The 21,194-nt window shown below is 42.7% G+C and overlaps 1 protein-coding gene across 1 annotated transcript in view; it reads right to left on the bottom strand.

Annotated features, from left to right (window-relative positions):
- Nucleotides 1-21,124, bottom strand: part of ppp2r5a (protein phosphatase 2, regulatory subunit B', alpha isoform) — an 85,297-nt gene extending 64,173 nt beyond the window's left edge. The window contains exon 1 of the mRNA XM_084151472.1: nucleotides 19,935-21,124. Coding sequence (XP_084007598.1) covers nucleotides 19,935-20,079 — 145 coding nt within the window. The 5' untranslated portion in view covers nucleotides 20,080-21,124. The remainder of the gene's footprint in view (nucleotides 1-19,934) is intronic.
- Between the last annotated feature and the right edge of the window lie 70 nt (nucleotides 21,125-21,194).

Below are 21,194 nucleotides of genomic sequence, written 5' to 3'. Positions count from 1 at the left end.
AGGACCTGTTTCAAATTATCACTTGTACGCTCAACATAGCCATTTTATTAAGTTAAGTTCAATTATATTATTCTTACAATAAAATCATAAAGTAATGACACAGGACTTAAAAGCATATATTTTAGTCTGCTAAATGAACTAGCCTACAGCCTATGGTATGGCGCATAGCCAGAGAACATACAGTAGGCCGACTCATATTCGGTTCTGTTTCTTTAGACCTGCCTAAAATAATAATGGATTTATTGTGATGGCATATATCAAATGGACTTATTAGACTTCGTTAAATGTAGATGTTCCAAACGGCGCGCATCAGCGGCTCGTATGCGTGGAGACCTGGAGATGCTAAACATGTTTACGCTAATGAACGGTCAATAACCGGCTGCCAAATCTTCATCACCACCACAGCCCTAGCCTAGGCCTATACGCACAAAATTGTCCAGGCTCACATTTCTTACAGGCCTGATGCCCTTTTACTGTTCTCTCCTATTGAGAAACACTGACACTAGCGCACAGCAGCACATCACAGGAGCAACAGCAAATCTGCTCAGCATTTAGCAACATCCGCAGCTGAATGTAGATTGTCATCACCTAGCAACCAGATATTGCACTGGCCTTGCTGAGTGTGCAGCGTAAGGCGTCTATTTCTAGTGACTGTCACAAAACTGTAAATGGTTATTTAAGGACCTGCTGAAAGCTTAATGGTCCTATTTTACAGCGCTATCTGCTTTCGCTTAAAAGATCCTCAGCCTTTATGTGCAGGAGGAGGTGGGGTTCCGAGTCACTTGGAGTGAAATGTTGGCCTCTCCACAGCAGAACAAAACCTGGGGTACAACAGCAAATAAGAGGATCAACGAGCTGAATCTGAGTAAAACATGTTGTAGAAATTGTACTGTTGTAATATCAGTGCTCAGACTACAGATTGATTGTTAGGCAACACAATGTGAGTGTAGATGGGAGAGGAGGACAGCACTACAAGGCAGCACACTGTCAAGGGGACTGACGGACGACAGGGATTACAGAACTTTCCATTTTAGCGGCTCGTGAAATTTCGTGCACCAGTGGCTGATATGTGGCGAGCTGGACGGACGACAGCTCTCGGCCTCAACGGCGTGCTGTGGCAGCCATGCTGGGCCTGGCCGAGCAGAGCAGCAGGGTCAACTAGTGACCTCTGACGGCAAACTGGTAGCACTGTGTGAATAGCCTAGATGGCAATTCACTTACACCTCCCTCCTGTTGAACTGGTTAAAGCAGTTAGTCAGAGCTCAAAATGTAATTCCTAACGAGCGAAAGCATAAAAAGGCTTTGGCATACATGGTTTTGCAGGACTAGGCCTTACTAGGCATAATACACCTTTAAAGTTTACTATGAAATATGATTACAATATGAGTGAAATAGTTTTCCTTCCAGAAAATGTTTCCTTAAGTATTTTAAAAAGCAGCCTTTCTGTGTTGGAATGGTGTGGGCGTACCCAAACAACAGAATGGTGTGGGTGTATACCGGTCATAAAAAATATGAATGAGAGTAGACCGCTGATTGGCCAGCTCAGCCAATGAGCCAACATGACATGTTCTATGAGGAAATAGCAAGCATTTTTGAAACCGTCTGTTTGAGATACAAGTTTGAATGGTGGGGTTTTTGAATAGTTTTTTTACCTCCAATTTATGCTTTGTCCACAAATACGAGTATAGGACGCATCAACAACAACATTGGGTATGAGTTAACAGAAGATTTTCACAGGTCAGTTACTTTAAAAAGTAGGCCTACATAGCATAATGAAATAGGCCTACCTATTGATCCAGCTAGAATCCTAGGGGCCATTTGAGTCTACACAAGGACACTCACTAAGTGCACATTTGGGAAAAATGACCACCATAGTGGTAGAAACAATACAAGTATTCTACCTACTTTCACACCTCTTCTTCTCCAGACGGACCACAAACATCAAATATTTGTATTAAATACACCCAACCACACATGTTCACCGTGTCTACAGTGTTCGACTGTAGAGTGCCCTGATAGTGCCCATCAACACTTCCTAGAAATGTAGCCATCTGGAGAGACAAAAACCTGCACAAAGCACGCATGCGGGGAAAATGACCTCTGCCATTCTTAGTAAAGGCAGAAGGGGATAGTTTCCCCATGCAGCTGCCCCCATTTACTCTCTAGTCATAATGCCATCCCCAGTTGGGTTGGTTTGCCTCCACAGTGAAAGTAAAAAAAAACAGCCGACGGAAAAATGACAGGCCTGTTATATTTAATACTGCACTCCGGTTGGGACCTTGGGGACCAGTGTACATTTCGTCAACAACAATACACCTATTTTTCAGTGGCAATTAACAAGACAATAACTTAACAAATAGACCCGGAAAAAAATACAATAATTATTTTTTTATTTCGGTTGACGAAAACGAGACTAAATTATCTCTGTGACTAAAATCTGACTAGTAAATGGACTGGACAAGCGTTTTTGGAGAGACAGAGCTTTTCAGTTATTTGTTCGGTCCAATTATGACATTAGCATAATTGTAAGGCTCTCTCATTGCAATGTTGCAATGCAGTGGAAAATAAATACCATGCCCAGGTCATTCACGAGTCACCCGTCTGCCCAGCAACTGTTCTCCAATCTGGCAGCAAGAAATCATTAACGCAAATAAGGCACTGGCTACTCTCCCAGTGGTACAAGCTCCCGGTACAAACAGGGGTGATGTTTGGAGCCACTTTACTTAGCGTGTAGATTCAAACAAGACCGAATGCAACGTATCCACGGGAGAAGAAAGCATTAGCACCCACAAGTAGACAGCGAAAAATACTACCAACCTCAAGAGACATCTGAAAGCGCATCATTCCAATATATACGCTAAGGAAATAACAGATTGGAAAATGCTAGCTAGTTAGCTTGCTGCAACCTATCACACCACTACTTACAGTGGCTTGCGAAATAATTCACCCCCCTTGGCATTTTTCCTATTTTGTTGCCTTACAACCTGTAATTAAAATAGATTTTTGGGGGGTTTGTATCGTTTGATTTACACAACATGCCTACCACTTTGAAGATGCAAAATATTTTTTCTTGTGAAACAAACAAGAAATAAGACAAAAAAAAACAGAAAACTTGAGCGTGCATAACTATTCACCACCCCAAAGTCAATACTTTGTAGAGCCACCTTTTGCAGCAATTACCGCTGCAAGTCTCTTGGGGTATGTCTCTATAAGCTTGGCACATCTAGCCACTGGGTCATTGTCCTGCTGGAAGGTGAACCTCCGTCCCAGTCTCAAATCTCTGGAAGACAAACAGGTTTCCCTCAAGAATTTCCCTGTATTTAGCGCCATCCATTATTCCTTCAATTCGGACCAGTTTCCCAGTCCCTGCCGATGAAAAACATACCCACAGCATTATGCTGCCCACCATGCTTCACTGTGGGGATGGTGTTCTTGGGGTGATGAGAGGTGTTGGGTTTGCACCAGACATAGCATTTTCCTTGATGGCCAAAAAGCTCAATTTTAGTCTCATCTGACCAGTGTACCTTCTTCCATATGTTTGGGGAGTCTCCCACATGCCTTTTGGCGAACACCAAAAGTGTTTGCTTATTTCTTTCTTTAAGCAATGGCTTTTTTTCTGGCCACTCTTCCGTAAAGCCCAGCTCTGTGGAGTGTACGGCTTAAAGTGGTCCTATGGTCCTAATTAGTGACATCATTTTGAGATGGGATAACCTTCCAGAAGGACAACCATCTCCGCAGCACTCCACCAAATCAGGCCTTTATGGTAGAGTGGCCAGTTTTCCAAAAGGCACCTAAAAGGACTCTCAGACTATGAGAAACAAGATTCTCTGGTCTGATGAAACCAAGATTGAACTCTTTGGCCTGAATGCCAAGCGTCACGTTTGGAGGAAACCTGGCACCATCCCTATGGAGTGGCTTTGGGACAAGTCTCTGAATGTCCTTGAGTGGTCCAGCCAGAGGCCGGACTTGAACCCGATCGAATATCTCTGGAGAGACCTGAAAATAGCTGTGCAGCAACCTGACAGAGCTTGAGAGGATCTGCAGAGAAGAATGGCAGAAACTCCCCAAATACAGGTGTGCCAAGCTTGTAGCGTCATACCCAAGAAGACTCAAGGCTCTATTCACTGCCAAAGGTGCTTCAACAAAGTACTGAGTAAAGGGTCTGAATACTTATGTAAATGGCATTTCATTTTATTTATTTTATTTGGTCAAATTTCTAAAAACCTGTTTTTGCTTCATCATTATGGGGTATTGTGTGTAGATTGATGAGGGAAAAAAACTATTGAATCCATTTTAGAATAACCCTGTAAGGTAACCAAACGTGGAAGTCAAGGGGTCTGAATACCTTCCGAATGCACTGTATGTTGGTAGGATAAGGCGATGCATGTTTGTGCACATGGAAGTCAGTGATTTATGTTTACTATAGCTTAAATGAGGCAATACAAAATGTGATGTGACTATTACGTGACTCAAATGTGGCTTAAATTAAAGGGCATTTAGACAAAAATTGCCCACAGTTATGTTATTTTGACCACTGCTTTGGACTCACTCACTACAACAACAAAAAACCAAATGCACGTGTACACACACGTCAAGGGTCACATTAGCTTTCAGATATTAGCATTTTCAAAATGCAGACCATTAAAAAAATATACATTTTAAACCATTTCACCTGCGTTTCATACAGTGAGCTCCAAAAGTATTGGGACAGTGACAAATGTTTTGGCTCTGTACTCCAGCACGTTGGATTTGAAATTATACAATGACTATGAGGTTAATAAAGTGCAGACTGTCAGCTTTGAGGGTATTTTCATCCATATCGGGTGAACTTTTTGTACATTTTAGGGGACAAATTCACTTGTTTATTAAAGTAGTCAAAAGTTTAGTATTTGGTCCCATATTCCCAGCATGCAATAAATACATCAAGCTTGGGACTCTACAGACTTGTTGGATGCATTTGCTGTTTGCTTTGGTTGTGTTTCAGATTATTTTTTGCCCAATAGAAATGAAATGGTAAATAATGTATTGTGTCATTTTGGAATCACTTTAGACTGTTTTCTAAACACTTCTATACTGAACAAAAATAAAAACACAACATGCAACAATTTAAATGTTTTTACTGAGTTACAGTTCATATGAGGAACTAATTAATTATGCCCTAATCTATGGATTTCACATGAATGGGCAGGGGTGCAGCCATGGGTGGAGTTTGGCCCAGCCAATCAGAATGAGTTTCTCCCCACAAAAGGGCTTTATTACAGACAGAAATTAGGGTAGAGTTCAGTAACTTGCAGTAGAGTACAGTACAGTAAAGTTCAGTACAGTACAATATACCGTAATCTACTCAACTTTTTTTTACTGTATTGTACTTTATTGTACAGTACTACTGAATTGTACTGTACTATACAAACTTGTGAAACATACATCCATGATAGGTTCAGATTTGGTCCAGTCCGGTCCGTCTGTGGACGTTAACATCAAGGCCAGGGTGGACTGATCAAATTTCAACGTCTATGGACATCCGGTGTCGGTCGATGCTCAGTGGGTGAGGATGCTGGTTAAAGTAAATGGAAAGAGGGGGGCTCATGGGTAGCTTTCAGTAAGAGCTGGGAGGTGGTGACATTAACTGTTGATAGGGCTGGGCGATTGGGCCGAAATATCATATCACTGTATTTTAAATATTTGACGGTACGATGGTATTTTCTGTTAATAAAAGTTATACATTTGCTTAATGAGTAGTGTGTGACCCTAAGGTGGCAACACATACATTCTAAGTGATTTCAATGGGTCTTACTCCATTCTGATTGAAGTTGAATTGAACAGTATAAAACAATCTGAAATAATTTCCTGCATTTCCATCAATTCCTGCACTCATTTGAGAATTTCCACACTGCCAAGCAGGGCTGCACGATATGGGCAAAAAAAAACGAGTCCTTATTTTTAACCAAATGTTGAAATTGCGATTTGACTTGTGATTTAGATCAAAACATTTGGGTGAACTGTTGGAATCATGGAAATATGTTTATTATAATTCTACAGTTAGAATGTAAATACAGTGTTGTTTGACATGACAATGAATGAAAATGCTAGGGAGGAGTTATCGTGACAGGGTAGGAACCAAAGTGATGGTCAGTGTTTCCTAGGGGACCCTATTATCTTTGGCTACATTAAATGTTTCTTCATGTAGCTATCATATTCATGCTTTGCCTATTCCTCTTTGATTTAGAAGATACTGTTGCACAAACAACATGCTGATCTAGGCCTACACCAGCACTGGTATCAGGCTGTATTAGCTAGCTACGTTTGCTCTGATTCAGTACATTTATTAGCTAGCCAGCTAACTAGCGATTAGCATTTAACACGATTTAGCTAAAACTTTCTAAGAAAATACAAACTAGCTGTTTGCAGATGTAAGAAACTCAAACTAATAGTATAATTATAGAACGCTTGTGGATTTATATTAAGAAGCAAAGTGGAAACAACATTGTTGTCATCAACATTGTTACATGTGCTGCATTGACCATGCAGACTGAACGCAAGTGTCTATTGGTCAAGCAACAACAAATGTGCTCCTTGAGGGACAGGGCTAGGTCTGTGTGGAAAGCGGCATGGAGAGAGAGCGAGAGAGCGGAGAAGGATGACTCAAGTAGCGGTGTAAACTATAAAAATGGACGTTACACACGGCATATCACATTTAACAAACATCGCTTTAGAAGGTAAAGTAAAAACCCAAACAGGTCTGTGCATCAATACCGGTATATAGTAAAATACAGTATACCGCCCAGCCCTAACTGGTGAGTGAGAGAGGGAGGGGTTGTCCAGACTCAAACTGCTTTAACACTCTTGGTTTGACCACTAGACGACAGAAAGACAAAGAAAACCATTATCAGCTGAACATAACAGTATGCCAGTTGAAGAGATCACAGTAGCAGGTGACCCTACTGTGGTTTGTGACTATTATGATTTCCCATTTTAGCCAATTCAGTTGCAGTAATTCCGTTCGATTTTGGGGTAATTCCGTTACCGATTTGGTAAAGGAATTATGAGTTTGAGTCACTTAATAATTCATAAACAAAATGTATATGAGTAAAATCACAATAACTAAAATGGTAGGTCTACCATTACTTGTTACTTTGTGAACTTTCATTATCCTCACTCATGAGGGAGAAATTAGAAAATATCTTAAAGATTTTTTGGTAACGGAATTACAAGGCAATATTTCTTAAAAACTTACAGAAGGTAAACAATATCTCCAAACAAAATATAAGTGTTGATATAAGTTGTCAGGGGACTTTACGTCAACATTGTGTTTTGATGTATTTGTCATACCTTAAGATATTTAAAAAGACCCCTTTTCCATTTGTTTATCCAGAAATCAAAGCCTTTACTTACAGTGGGGGTAAAAAGTATTTAGTCAACCACCAATTGTGCAAGTTCTCCCACTTAAAAAGATGAGAGGCCTGTAATGTTCATCATAGGTACACGTCAACTATGACAGACAAAATGAGACACGGACTTTCAACTCCCTCCAAAGATTTTCTATGGGGTTGAGATCTGGAGACTGGCTAGGCCACTCCAGGACCTTGAAATGCTTCTTACGAAGCCACTCCTTCGTTGCCCGGGCGGTGTGTTTGGGATCATTGTCATGCTGAAAGACCCAGCCATGTTTCATCTTCAATGCCCTTGCTGATGGAAGGAGGTTTTCACTCAAAATCTCACGATACATGGCCCCATTCATTCTTTCCTTTACACGGATCAGTCGTCCTGGTCCCTTTGCAGAAAAACAGCCCCAAAGCATGATGTTTCCACCCCCATGCTTCACAGTAGGTATGGTGTTCTTTGGATAAAACTCAGCATTCTTTGTCCTCCAAACACGACGAGTTGAGTTTTTACCAAAAAGTTATATTTTGGTTTCATCTGACCATATGACATTCTCCCAATCCTCTTCTGGATCATCCAAATGCACTCTAGCAAACTTCAGACGGGCCTGGACATGTACTGGCTTAAGCAGGGGGACACGTCTGGCACTGCAGGATTTGAGTCCCTGGCGACGTAGTGTGTTACTGATGGTAGGCTTTGTTACTTTGGTCCCAGCTCTCTGCAGGTCATTCACTAGGTCCCCCCGTGTGGTTCTGGGATTTTTGCTCACCGTTCTTGTGATCATTTTGACCCCACGGGGTGAGATCTTGCGTGGAGCCCCAGATCGAGGGAGATTATCAGTGGTCTTGTATGTCTTCCATTTCCTAATAATTGCTCCCACAGTTGATTTCTTCAAACCAAGCTGCTTATCTATTGCAGATTCAGTCTTCCCAGCCTGGTGCAGGTCTACAATTTTGTTTCTGGTGTCCTTTGACAGCTCTTTGGTCTTGGCCATAGTGGAGTTTGGAGTGTGACTGTTTGAGGTTGTGGACAGGTGTCTTTTATACTGATAACAAGTTCAAACAGGTGCCATTAATACAGGTAACGAGTGGAAGACAGAGGAGCCTCTTAAAGAATAAGTTACAGGTCTGTGAGAGCCAGAAATCTTGCTTGTTTGTAGGTGACCAAATACTTATTTTCCACCATCATTTGCAAATAAATTCATAAAAAATCCTACAATGTGATTTTCTGGAAAATTTTTCTCTCAATTTGTCTGTCATAGTTGACGTGTACCTATGATGAAAATTACAGGCCTCTCTCATCTTTTTAAGTGGGAGAACTTGCACAATTGGTGGCTGACTAAATACATTTTTCCCCCACTGTAAGCAACATTTTTTAGATGGAAAATGGTTGAAAAGGTATCCATGCCTTAATTTCCCCAAAATAGACTCTTACACTTCAGCTCCACTATAACCGTTGCATTGCTTTGCCATCAGCGTTCTACCTGCGACACAGGGCGTGTTGTTTTGATTGCGGAGAAGAGCAGAGGGGAAGAGCATCTTTATTCCATTATCCCCTACTTTATCATATTCAATGATTATGCGTAAGTACAATAGCTTTGGTCCAGTTTTTCGCAAGTACTCATTAAAATTGTTGCTAGAGGTTGTACTAAATGATCCTCTATTCTCCAATTGCTTTTGTTTACATTGTGAACCTAGCTAGTCGCAACACGGGCAGTGAAGCAGTTCTTTGATTTCAAAGGAAGCATTTCCTCAACGGCTGATGGCAATGCCGGACACCCGATGGCTTAAGTGTAGCGGGGCCGTGAACTTTCATTTGACACCCAATTTGATATGCTCCTATGAATTTCACGTTGGTTCTCATGGAAATGCCCATACCTCTGAAGTCATTCAAGCAAGCCAAACACCAGTGAGTCCAAATGTGCCCTTCACATTTCCAAATGATAAAACTTGTGTCATTTACAGTGGCAACATTTATGATCACCGTTTGATGTACAGTGACAAGATGACATGGCGTCATACCCTGGGTTGTTCTGAACAGAATGAGCCTGTTTGTTTATTGTGAAGAACATTTGCCGGGGCACAGGCACCTGAACGCACAACTCAAATCAAATCAAATGTTATTTGTCACATGCGCTGAATACAACAGGTGTAGACCTTACAGTGAAATGCTTACTTACAAGCCCTTAACCAACAATGCAGTTTTAAGAAAAATAAGTGTTAAGTAAAAAATAGATAAGTAAAAAATGTAATAAAATGACAAATAATTAAAAGAGCAGCAGTAAAATAACAGTAGCGAAGCTATATACAGGGGGCACTGGTACAGAGTCAATGTGCGGGGCACAAGTTAGTCAAGGTAATTGAGGTAATATGTACATGTAGGTAGAGTTAAAGTGACTATGCATAGATAATAAACAGAGAGTAGCAGCAGCGTAAAAGAGGGGGTAGGTGGGTGGGTGAGTGGGTTGGGAACAATGCAAATAGTCCGGGTAGCCATTTGATTAGCTGTTCAGGAGTCTTTTGGCTTGGGGGTAGAAGCTTTTTGGACCTAAACTTGGCGCTCTGGTACCGCTTGCCGTGTGGTAGCAGAGAGAACAGTCTATGACTAGGGTGGCTGGAGTCTGACAATTTTTAGGGCATTTCTCTGACACCGCCTGATATAGAGGTCCTGGATGGCAGGACGCTTGGCCCCAGTGATGTACTGGGCCGTACGCACTACCCTCTGTAGTGCCTTGCGGTCGGAGGCCGAGCAGTTGCCATACCAGGCAGTGATGCAACCAGTCAGGATGCTCTTGATGGTGCAACTGTATAACTTTTTGAGGATCTGAGGACCCATGCCAAATCTTTTCAGGCTCCTGTGGGGGAATAGGCTTTGTCGTGCCCTCTTCACGACTGTCTTGGTGTGGTTGGACCATGATAGTTTGTTGGTGATGTGGACACCAAGGAACTTGCAACGCTCAACCTGCTCCACTACAGCGCGATGTGAATGGGGGTGTGTTTGGCCCTCCTTTTCCTATAGTCCACGATCAGCTCCTTTGTCTTGCTCACGTTGAGGGAGAGGTTGTCCTGGCACCACACTGCCAGGTCTCTGACCTCCTCCCTATAGGCGGTCTCATCTTTGTCGGTGATCAAGCCTACCACAGTTGTGTCGTCAGAAAGTGCCTGAACATGTGAGGCGAGTCATAAAATGAGGGAGTGACAGACAGCCTAGAGCCTACTGTAACCTAGGCTAAATGTGGGCATTAATACATGCCGATTGATACCGCACATCCCTTGATGTGCTCCCACTGCAGTTGCTAAACCGGTTGGGTGAGACTGGTCAGTCATCTCTGCTTCTCACACCAGTCGCGAAGGCTTGTTAATGGTTCACTCCGAATGACGCCGGCTGAGCATGTGACAAAAAACAGAAAACAGCAGTCAGAGACGATTAAAGAGTGTGTTGCAACAGAAACAGGAGGCCTAGTGGGTCTGGAGCCGACTACTCTTTGACATTGAACGTGAGTAAGACAGGCAAGAACAGAGGAGGACAATTAGCAAAAACTCCCAAGGGATCGGTAGGTTTGTAACAAGGAAATAACACTATACTAGGCTATTTGAATATGATTAAATGACAGCATAACTGATCACGTAATAGGCCTAATGAGATTACTAGGTATAAAAAAGGCTCAGCTGCGATCAGGCAATATTCTATCTACTCTGAAAATCTGTCTACGTTTTAATGAAGACTGCTCCCTTCAGTCACTCAAATGTAATTGCTAAGCATTACTTATTCTACACTAGAATGCACTGGAGAGTGAGTCAGTGCACACAAACGGTCCACATACAACCAGTGCACTCCCGGCAAGTTCCCCGCAGCCTGATTTCTAATAACAAACCCTCAACACACCATAAATAAAAACCCTGGTGTCCATAAGGGACTGGGCACTCAGCTAAGAGGAAGGCCCTCAAAATTGTCAAAGACTCCAGCCACCCTAGTCATAGACTGTTCTCTCTGCTACCGCACGGCAAGCGGTACCGGAGTGCCAAGTCTAGGTCCAAAAGACTTCTCAACAGCTTCTACCCCCAAGCCATAAGACTCCTGAACAGCTAATCATGGCTACCCGGACTATTTGCACTGCCCCCCCACCCCATCCTTTTTACGCTGCTGCTACTCTGTTAAGTATTTATGCATAGTCACTTTAACTCTACCCACATGTACATATTACCTCAACTACCTCAACTAGCCGGTGCCCCCGCACATTGACTCTGCAACGGTACCCCCCTGTATATATAGCCTCCCTACTGTCACTTTATTTTACTGTATATATAGCCTCCCTACTGTCACTTTATTTTACTGTATATATAGCCTCCCTACTGTCACTTTATTTTACTTATGCTCTTTTTTTCTCAACACTTTTTTGTTGTTGTTGTTTTATTCTTACTTTTTTTGTTTAAAATAAATGCACTGTTGGTTAAGGGCTGTAAGTAAGCATTTCACTGCAATGTCTGCACCTGTTGTATTCGGCGCATGTGACCAATAAAATTTGATTTGATTTGATTTGATTTGAAGAGTAGACAGTCGCCAACGCACAAAGCCAGGGCTTTTACACGGTCCAGTGAAGTTTAAAAGAAAAAGACCTGGTAGGAATGGCAATCATTCTCATAAGGTTTATTTTGGGCTTAACAACTTTTGTACCAAAAGTGTTAATGACGCATGTCGCCCAGGAACCGTAGCGCAGGTGTCTTTTACTCACGTTACAACAGTTTCGTCTATGGGACACGGTGACACTTGAGTATGTGTTACTGCAGGGCTCTACACTGACATTTCGTACAAAGGAGCATGTGTGTTCCTAAATTGACAAATGTAGACGCACACAATGAAAGTATTTGAGGAAGAGTGTTTTTATGATAAGAAATGACAAAGTTCTTCAATAAAAAGGTTTTTGGAGCATTCCATGTTCAATCAAGCACAATGTACATTCAAATATTAAGTCCTTAGGTGAGACAAAAATGATCAGCTGCCCTTTTAAGGGGTGGGTCGTTACCGTGGTAACGAGGCAGTGTGTCTGTCAGAGAGATGCAGTTGAGCAAGCTCAAACTAACATTGAAAAACAACCTAGCGTGTGAATAAAACGTTGTAAATAGCCAAGAAACAAGGAAAAAGTCACCCTTTAGTAGACTATGGGGTAAATTTGACCAACATCTATGCTAAAAATGTATATTTCAGCACTTCACACAATGCACTCAGCCCCGTTGCTGTGAGAGAGGAGGGGTACCATGCGCAGCAACAACAGTGCCCGTGCTGAAAGACTCATTTAATTATGAGATTAATTATGTGTTTTGAGTTATGCGATTAGCTAACAGCTATGAGGCAAAACGTCAGAAATACTTTGAAAATAGCTATGGCAGCATTTTTTTTGCTATAAATCAACTCACACATGTGCATACTTGACTTTTTCAATTCGTACACATCTATTTTTAGGCGCATATACAAGTAAAATGGTCACACTGTAGAGCTCTGTACAGGGTTCCGAGAAAGACGTCTGTCAGCCAAACTGACCGAGGGGGCCGGGGCTGTGCTTAGAGGTCTGACCTCCTGAAGAGTGAGACATGATATTACACTACACTGCATACCAAATCTTGTCCCACACTCAACTCACCACCTAGGAAAAAATAAAATGCATATTGTGTTTCACATTGTTCAGTCTGGCCTATCTGAATAACTGCTGTAATAACATCATGTTACATTTTGTACTAGTATAAGCTTTTTATTTGTAATGCTCTGGTATTACATAATCATCAAGCGGGGGATTTGATCTCGCAACCCTGTGGTTACACACTGTCACAGCCAAGACCCAAGGCTGCTTTTTGCTTTCCCACCCATAGAGAAGGAATTGCACTCTTACACACAGTGCAAATTCCTAATCTGCACACATAGGTAGCTGCCATAGCACTCAGGCTGTGATGGGATAACAATAAGCTAAACTTGATGTAAGTGATCTCCAAGGTGTCTGGTTGTGGTCGACAGAGAGCATGTCCTCCTCTCGTTTGTCTTCCTTCATGAACAAAAGGCAAACAACTAGGCTACACTCATATTTACCACTTGACGAGCATCTACTGCAAATGAGTCAGTTTGCACATGAATAAAAAGAGACCAACTCATCCACTGAGCTAAATCAAAGCAGCTTGCCGAACCCCCTTGATATCTAAACAAATAATAACGTTTTGGTTTTTGCCCTAGCACTACACAGCTGATTCAAATAACCAACTCATCGTCAAGCTTTGATTATCTGAATCAGCTGTGTAGTGCTAGGGCAGAAACCAAAACATGCACCCAGGGCAGGCCCCAGGACCGAGTTTGGGAAACCCTGTGTTAGCACACACAGTGGAAACAAGCGAGTCATATGTCAAAGCCTATCAAATCTATTAGTCAGGAGTTGTCAATGGCAACTTTGTGCATTTAACGAAGCAGGACATGGACTTAGCTAAGCTAGCAACCTAACTTATCAGTGTTCGACACCCCTGTACACAAATTGCTCCAGACTGGCAAGGGTTTGATCAGAATCCAGCTTTACAACACCGCTGAAGTCTGACTTCAAAACGAAGCCGGCTATCTTTAGGAAAATCAAAAATGTGTCTAGCATGCTTTGAGAAATACCTCGCAGGGCTTCTGGCTGCCATGGCAACCGTGCAGGTCTCCCAGTGAGTCATCATTTCAGTGTCTTATCACACAACATGGGGCTATAAACACTCCAGCATCTCTACTGCAGGATGGAAGGTCAGCCTATTTACAGCTGCAGAACTTCCCCAGCCTGCCCTACTGTGATTCATGCATTATCGATGGCCAATCATTGTGTAATAAAGCAATTTAGCTTCTGTACAACAGGTTCCACAGCCCCTCACTCACTCCTGCATACAGGTACTTACCCAAACTGACCAATTACCTTAGGGTGGAAAGGAGTGCAAACATAGCACGAATCAAGCTGAGAAAAGTCACATTTAGGCTATTGTCATGACGCGTAGATTGTGGGTTACAGTGTAATAATGGCAATAAGTTACGACGTGTAGCCTATTAGAATGCTTCAAGAAATATGAGCAATGCCAAGCTGTTTACGTTTTTGGAAATATGCCCACGTGTGTGGGCTAATTATCGAGGACTATACCAGAGGAAAACACTTCTTCACAACATTCCTAAAATAGTTAATTATTTGTGTAAAATGACTTGTTTTCAGGCCAAAGAGGTGAAGTGAGGATGGAGGCATTAATATGAATCCAAAGCTGTCGTTCCCCTATCAGTGTGGTGCAGACACAGCTAAGCCAATTATATAAAACCGGAGGTAAACAACCATGTCGCTCCCTGTCAGGGATATGGATTTAACAGAAATCAAACAGTTTTAACCCTTGCCTATCCATCTTTATACCCAGGGAATACTTCAATGTGAGTGACACAGCAAATTGACCTGTAGCTGATTGGGAACAACAGGGGGAGCCAGACTGAGTCCTCTTGGGAGCAGACAGGAACCATTCCTGGGAACCACTGATGGAACCACAGTCATGAATCAAATGAACGAGACGTAAACCTCTGTGTGGGGCCCACACCTGAGCAGAGTCAAACCCCACTTCTTTGTCCTTATGCAACATGGTGCACATCTGATTATCTCCTACTTTGTTCACCCATAACCACACATTAGTCCCAATTGAACTTTGCCACAAAAACCAGCGCTCAATTGACACATCAGAGCCTAACCACACCACACCAACACAAGAGGTGAGCAACTCCTCCACTGTGCAACCCATTTCACTCAAGCCAACATTAGGCTACCTCTCCGATTTCCCTCAATGGCATACAGATGGGGGTCAGAGGAACAAACAGATTAGGTTAGCCAAAACAAGAGCGGTAGGATGAGGTTTCTGCTCCAGAGAAATAGTGAAGGAGAGAGAGGGAGTGCGAGAGAGCTGGTGCGAGGAATCAGAATCCTGTCTGACACACGCGCATCCCTGTCATGGTGATCATCACCTCCTCAGCAAGACGCCCAAGTTCGCTCCCCTCATCACCCCCAACCACTGTGCCTAATTACTGTCAAGTCACTCAAATAGACATGCATTCTTGCACAGCTTTAAAAGGACAGCCATTCATTCTGCAGGTAATTCTGTCAGAAATGCTGAAAAAACATATTTGTACTTGCACTGCCTCAGTGCCCAAACCCCACTTCTTTGTACTTATGCAACATGGTGCACATCTGATTATCTCCCACTTTGTTCATCCTGTACTCCCTCAGATTTCATGTCGGGAGTTTTCTGAGCCTCAAAAAGGTCCTCAATGCACACAAGCAGAAACACCCGTCACTGGCCTGGAACACTGCCCCCGACAACACACTCCACCCACATACCAACCCCCTCCCCTACACTCCCCTACTGAACCCGTCTGCGACATCATTAATAAAATGCCACCCATTCACGGACGCAAGAGTACAAGGGTAGCCTAGGAGGTTATGGTCCACTACAACTATCTCACAGAATTGAAAGGGCCATGAAACTACATACTAGGCTAGTTAACTACTATGTTAGTACTAGCTACTAAACAGTCTAATAAAATAGACTAATTGAGAACTTTCCTGATCAAATTTATTTCTATATTGGCATTAGTGTGGTCAATTTATATTCAGAAAGAGGACAAAGATGATCTATTATCATGTGCTCCACCCACCCACCCACCCCCCTCTGTCTGAGTTTAAACAACCAGGAGAAGAAGCCTGCTGCTGCAGGTGGTGGAAGGGGGGAGCAGGTGGGAAACCACCCCACCGAGGGAAGCCTGAAGACCCCTAGGCTCTCTCCCTCTGCACCTGGCCTTCTGGTCCTGCTGGTGTGGGGCCGTTTGTGACACTTACTCTGTAATATCCATCAATGCCTTTATTCAGAGTAGTGTATAACTAACTGCACATTACATTTCTAACCAAACAAAAAGGTGAAAAGTCACAAATAAACGAGTCAAACATTCCCTCAATCCATAAGCAGCATTAGCCTAGTTAATGCCATGTAGGCCCAAGGTTCAGAGTGTCTGCACTTTTCCCCCTCGCCATTTCAACATGTTGGCAGGCTAACTTGTCTGAACTTGACTGCTGAAGTCAGTGAGAGGTTTTGCTTTAGCAAATGAAGTTGCAGCAGTCTTCCCTCATACCATGGAGTAGACATGAGGATAGCGTGAATCTTGACTTTCCAATATGGACTCTTAAGGTGAAAGGAGACACATTCTTTCATATTCCGGAATACATTGACATTTCTCTCCCAGACAGGCTTCAGCGGCACGGAATTATCTATTGCGGCTCAATAAATTACTCTGCATCAACATGAAAGATCAAAGTGTCATTGTAACACAGATGCCTTTTAGCTACATTTGGGGGGGGGGGGGGTCAACTTCCTATAATGAACTGTACAAATGACCTGGTTTGGATGATCTGGTCAATTCTCCCATCAGGAATAATTCATGGTGGATAAATGAGCAATGACTCCCCTGGCTGGATCCTGATACTTGGCGGCCACCATGCTTTTTAAACACACCACAATCACCTTATTTAGGCTACAGTGTGAGGCTCTCAGTCCCATCTTCACTGTCCCATCCGGGGGCCTAGATAGCACGGACTGTCTCGCGCTCTCTCTCACACACACACACACACACACACACACACACTTCCTATAATGAACACACACACACAGAGAAGTCAGTTCAGACAGATCCAGCTCAGAGAGGCCCAGCTCAGGAGACCATCAGATAATAACCAAGCTCTTGATCATGCAAAGTGTGGATTGACTAAGGGAAGCTTGACACTGGCGCTCAATTCACACGTGTCATTGAGATACAGTGTGTGGCCAAGACTGAATTTGGCACAATTGCTGAATGAAGAATAAAGAGGTACGCATTTAAAAGTGCTGAGCGGTTTGGATTCTGATATTCTGAACCGCTCTCTCATCAATCCCAATAATAATGCTGAGTATGAAGCAATGTAATCCCCATCTATAGGTTTCATTGTGTGTCTGACAAAGGTTTGGATTGAGGAATTTGACCTTGGAAATGTCTGTTTTGAGGCAACTGTTATAGTACCCATCTTGAAATGTCCTATAAAACAAAAATAGCAGGGCATATGGCAGGGCATAGCAACAGACTCAGATTTAACAGTAACAATGCACTGGCAGCATACAATTCCCATTCCCTCCACTGAAATTAACTTGCAATGTTGCACTGTATGAGGTAAGGTGATCATTCTTCTCAATGTCACAGTTCAATGTCAAGTCTCCATCTTGAAGAACCTCTGAGGCAAACAAAGGCTACCTGTAACTTAGCAATCTGCCACTACATTCTCAAAGACAGAAGCTACACTGAACAAAAATATAAACACAACAATTTCAAAGATTTTTGTTCATATAAGGAAATCAATTGAAATAAATTCATTAAGCCTTAATCTTTGGATTTCACATGACTGGGAATACAGATATGCATCTGTTGGTCACAGATACCTTAAAAAAAGCTAGGGGTGTGGATCAGAAAACCGGTCAGTATCTGGTGTGACCACCATTTTCCTCATGCAGCACAAAATCTCCTTCGCATAGTTACCTGTGGAATGTTGTCCCACTCCGCTTCAATGGCTGTGTACGAAGTTGCTGGGTATTGGCGGGAACTGGAACACGCTGTCATACGCGTCAATCCAGAGCAACCCAAACATGCTCAATGGGTGACATGTCTGGTGAGTATGCAGGCCATTGAAGAACTGGGCCATTTTCAGCTTCCAGGAGTTGTGTACAGATCCTTGCGACATGGGGCTGTGCATTATCATGCTGAAACATGAGGTGATGGTGGCAGATGAATGGCATGACAATGGGCCTCAGGATTTCGTCACAGAATCTCTGTGCATTAAAATTGCCATCGATAAAATGTCTGTTGCTTATGCTTGCCAATACCATAACCACACCGCCACCATGGAGCACTCTGTTCACAACGTTGACATGAGCAAACCACTCGCCCACACGCTGTTTGCCATCTGCCCAGTACAGTTGAAACCGGGATTCATCTGTGAAGAGCACACTTCTCCAGCATGCCAGTGGCCATCAAAGCTGAGCATTTGCCCACTGAAGTCGGTTACGATGCCGAACTGCAGTCAAGTCAAGACCCTGGTGAGGACGACGAGCATGCAGATGAGCTTCCCTGAGACGGTTTCTGACAGTTTGTTGCCAAAATTCTTCGGTTGCGCAAACCTAGTTTCATCAGCAGTCAGGGTGGCTGGTCTCAGATGATCCGGCAGGTGAAGAAGCCAGATGTGGAGGTCCTGGGCTGGCGTGGTTACACATGGTCTGTGGTTGTGAGGATGGTTGGACTTACTGCCAAATTTGCTAAAACAACATTGGAGGTGGCTTATGGTAGAGAAATGAACATAAATTATCTGGCAACAGCTCTGGTGGACATTCCTGCAGTCAGCATGCAAATTGCACACTCCCTCAACTTGAGACATCTGTGGCATTGTTTTGTGTGACAAAACTGCAGATATTAGAGTGGCCTTTTATTGTCCCCAGCACAAGGTGCACCTGTGTAATGATCATGCTGATTAATCAGCTTCATGATATGCCACACCTGTCAGGTGGATGGATTATCTTGTAAAATGAGAAATGCTCACTAACAGGGATGTAAACAAATGTGCACAACATTTGCAAGAAATAAGCTTTTTTGTGCTTATGGAAAATGTCTGTGATATTTTATTTCAGCTCATGAAACATGGGACCAACACTTTACATGTTGAGTTTATATTTTTGTTCAGTATAGACCAGATAGGCTACATTACAGTTCTCCTGGCTGCCAATGTGTATAAAACATATCACTCTCCAGCTGGGTTGAAATTCTTAGAATGGGACATTTCACTGATATGCAGGCTTCTCCTTACCAAAACACACAATACAAAGTTACTGTAGTAGGCCTATGTTTACACAGCTCTGTAGCTTTCATGCATTCATCACATAAATTAATGAACGTGTCTGGCCTTGGCTTAGGCCGCTACGTCTTGTACATGAAAATAACCAACTTCATTATTCAACAACTATCCAGGTGCGTCGTGACTAGTAGTACTGTACAACATATACAGCTATCAAAATAGCAATTACCATGCATAACAACTGTGCTATTTCTGAGTGGAGAAACTGACAGGCAGCGACGGAGATTTCACAACAGAGATCAGCACCCGCTAAAACGTATGCAGTGCACAATATATAACAGTATCAGCAATTAGATCAATCTTCTCTCATTGTAGCCTAGTTTGCACTTCAGTCCTCCTTGTGAGCACACATCACAGCTGGGTGCCAATGAACAGAGGCTGAAAATGCAACTGTCATTATCTACCCAAAGCTTCCGCGTCTCGTCGACCACCAACACATTTTTTATCTCTGTACAGTTCGTCTCTGACTACAGATTGGTAGAATATAGTCAATGTCCGACTACGTCAGTTATTGATCACGTTTACTAGAGTAAATGGGAAGTGTCAACACAGCCACCCTTTCACATGAGACTATTTCAGGCAGCATTTTTTATTATCTTACCTTTGAGCTGCGGCAACGGTGAAAGCTCGGTAAAAGTTTGAGTTCGGAACTGGGATGACCCTTGTGATTTCTTCTGTTTCTGGGCCTTCCTCATTGATTTTCGCGTGAACCCGTCCACTTTCTCAGACGCAGAGATAGCCGACATTTTGAAGCATTAACGTTTACTGTATAGTGAAAATATTTTGGACATGTGCGCCAACGACAGATTTAGGGTTTTCCACAAGTGGGCTATGTCTCCCAACCCAGGAGTATCAAAATCTTCTCCAACCTGAAATAATGGGAGTAAACCGCAAACTTTAAAAAACACCTCTTCTGCTTGTTTGTTCCACTGAAGCTTGCTAGTTAATCAGTTTCCATGTAAAGCCCGCATTATTCGTCCCGCTTGTTGAGTCCAGCGAGCTGTTTAGAAAACTAGCTAGTTAGCGTTAGCTGACGTTTCGCGTATCAACAAGCCAGCCAACTCATGACAGATTTATGAAGAAAAAAAAGTATACGTTAACGTTGGCTAATACTGACAGCAAAAACACTGCTTAACTAAATTGCTGGGTATATTTGTTAACTTGTAATTTCTGCAATATAGCAACCTGTTGCTATAATTTTCATTTTTATAGCTAACGTTAGCTACTTCAGAGAGAACACTTATGCTAGCTAGCTAGCATAAAACTAGCTGTCAGTGCTAGCTAGCTAAATGACAGACAGAAAACGCTAATGCTAGCCAGCTGTCTGCTTGGCTAATGTTAGCTAGCTACTTTGTTAAAACGCACAGTTAGCTAGATAATATGAACATTTACAATTTAAAGCGAACTGTCATGATGAAATTCATACTAATTTCCACAAGAAAAATAAATGTTGTATTCCGTGTCTTCTAGCAGCAGTTGGCTTTGTCAAAATGAAAAACAGTCTGGACGAATGAAGTCTGGCAACCTCGAACTACTCAGTTTGGTTCGTATATCGGAAGAACCACGGCGTCAATGGAGTCATGTTCAGCACTTTCCCGTGTCCATTTAGTCTGAAATATCGAGTTGCACTGACATACCGATAAGCACTTTTTACTTGTGTCGGACGTCAATAATAACTTTTTCCGCTATATTAGATAACACCATTCCATGCAAAAGCTTCCACACTGTACACTCTATGCAACCATAAACAGCTTTATGAGTCCATCGTTGTCGGGTTGCATTTTGTGACACAAGTGTACGTCTTTGACAGGCAACTCCAGTGGCCAACCAAAATGTTGAAACAGGCACGCTCATGCCTTTT

Source organism: Coregonus lavaretus (assembly GCF_964263955.1).
Source record: "Coregonus lavaretus genome assembly, chromosome: 33".
NCBI classification, from domain to species: domain Eukaryota; kingdom Metazoa; phylum Chordata; class Actinopteri; order Salmoniformes; family Salmonidae; genus Coregonus; species Coregonus lavaretus.
Note: the sequence above shows the minus strand (reverse complement) of the source record. Positions and strands in the feature narration are given on the sequence as shown.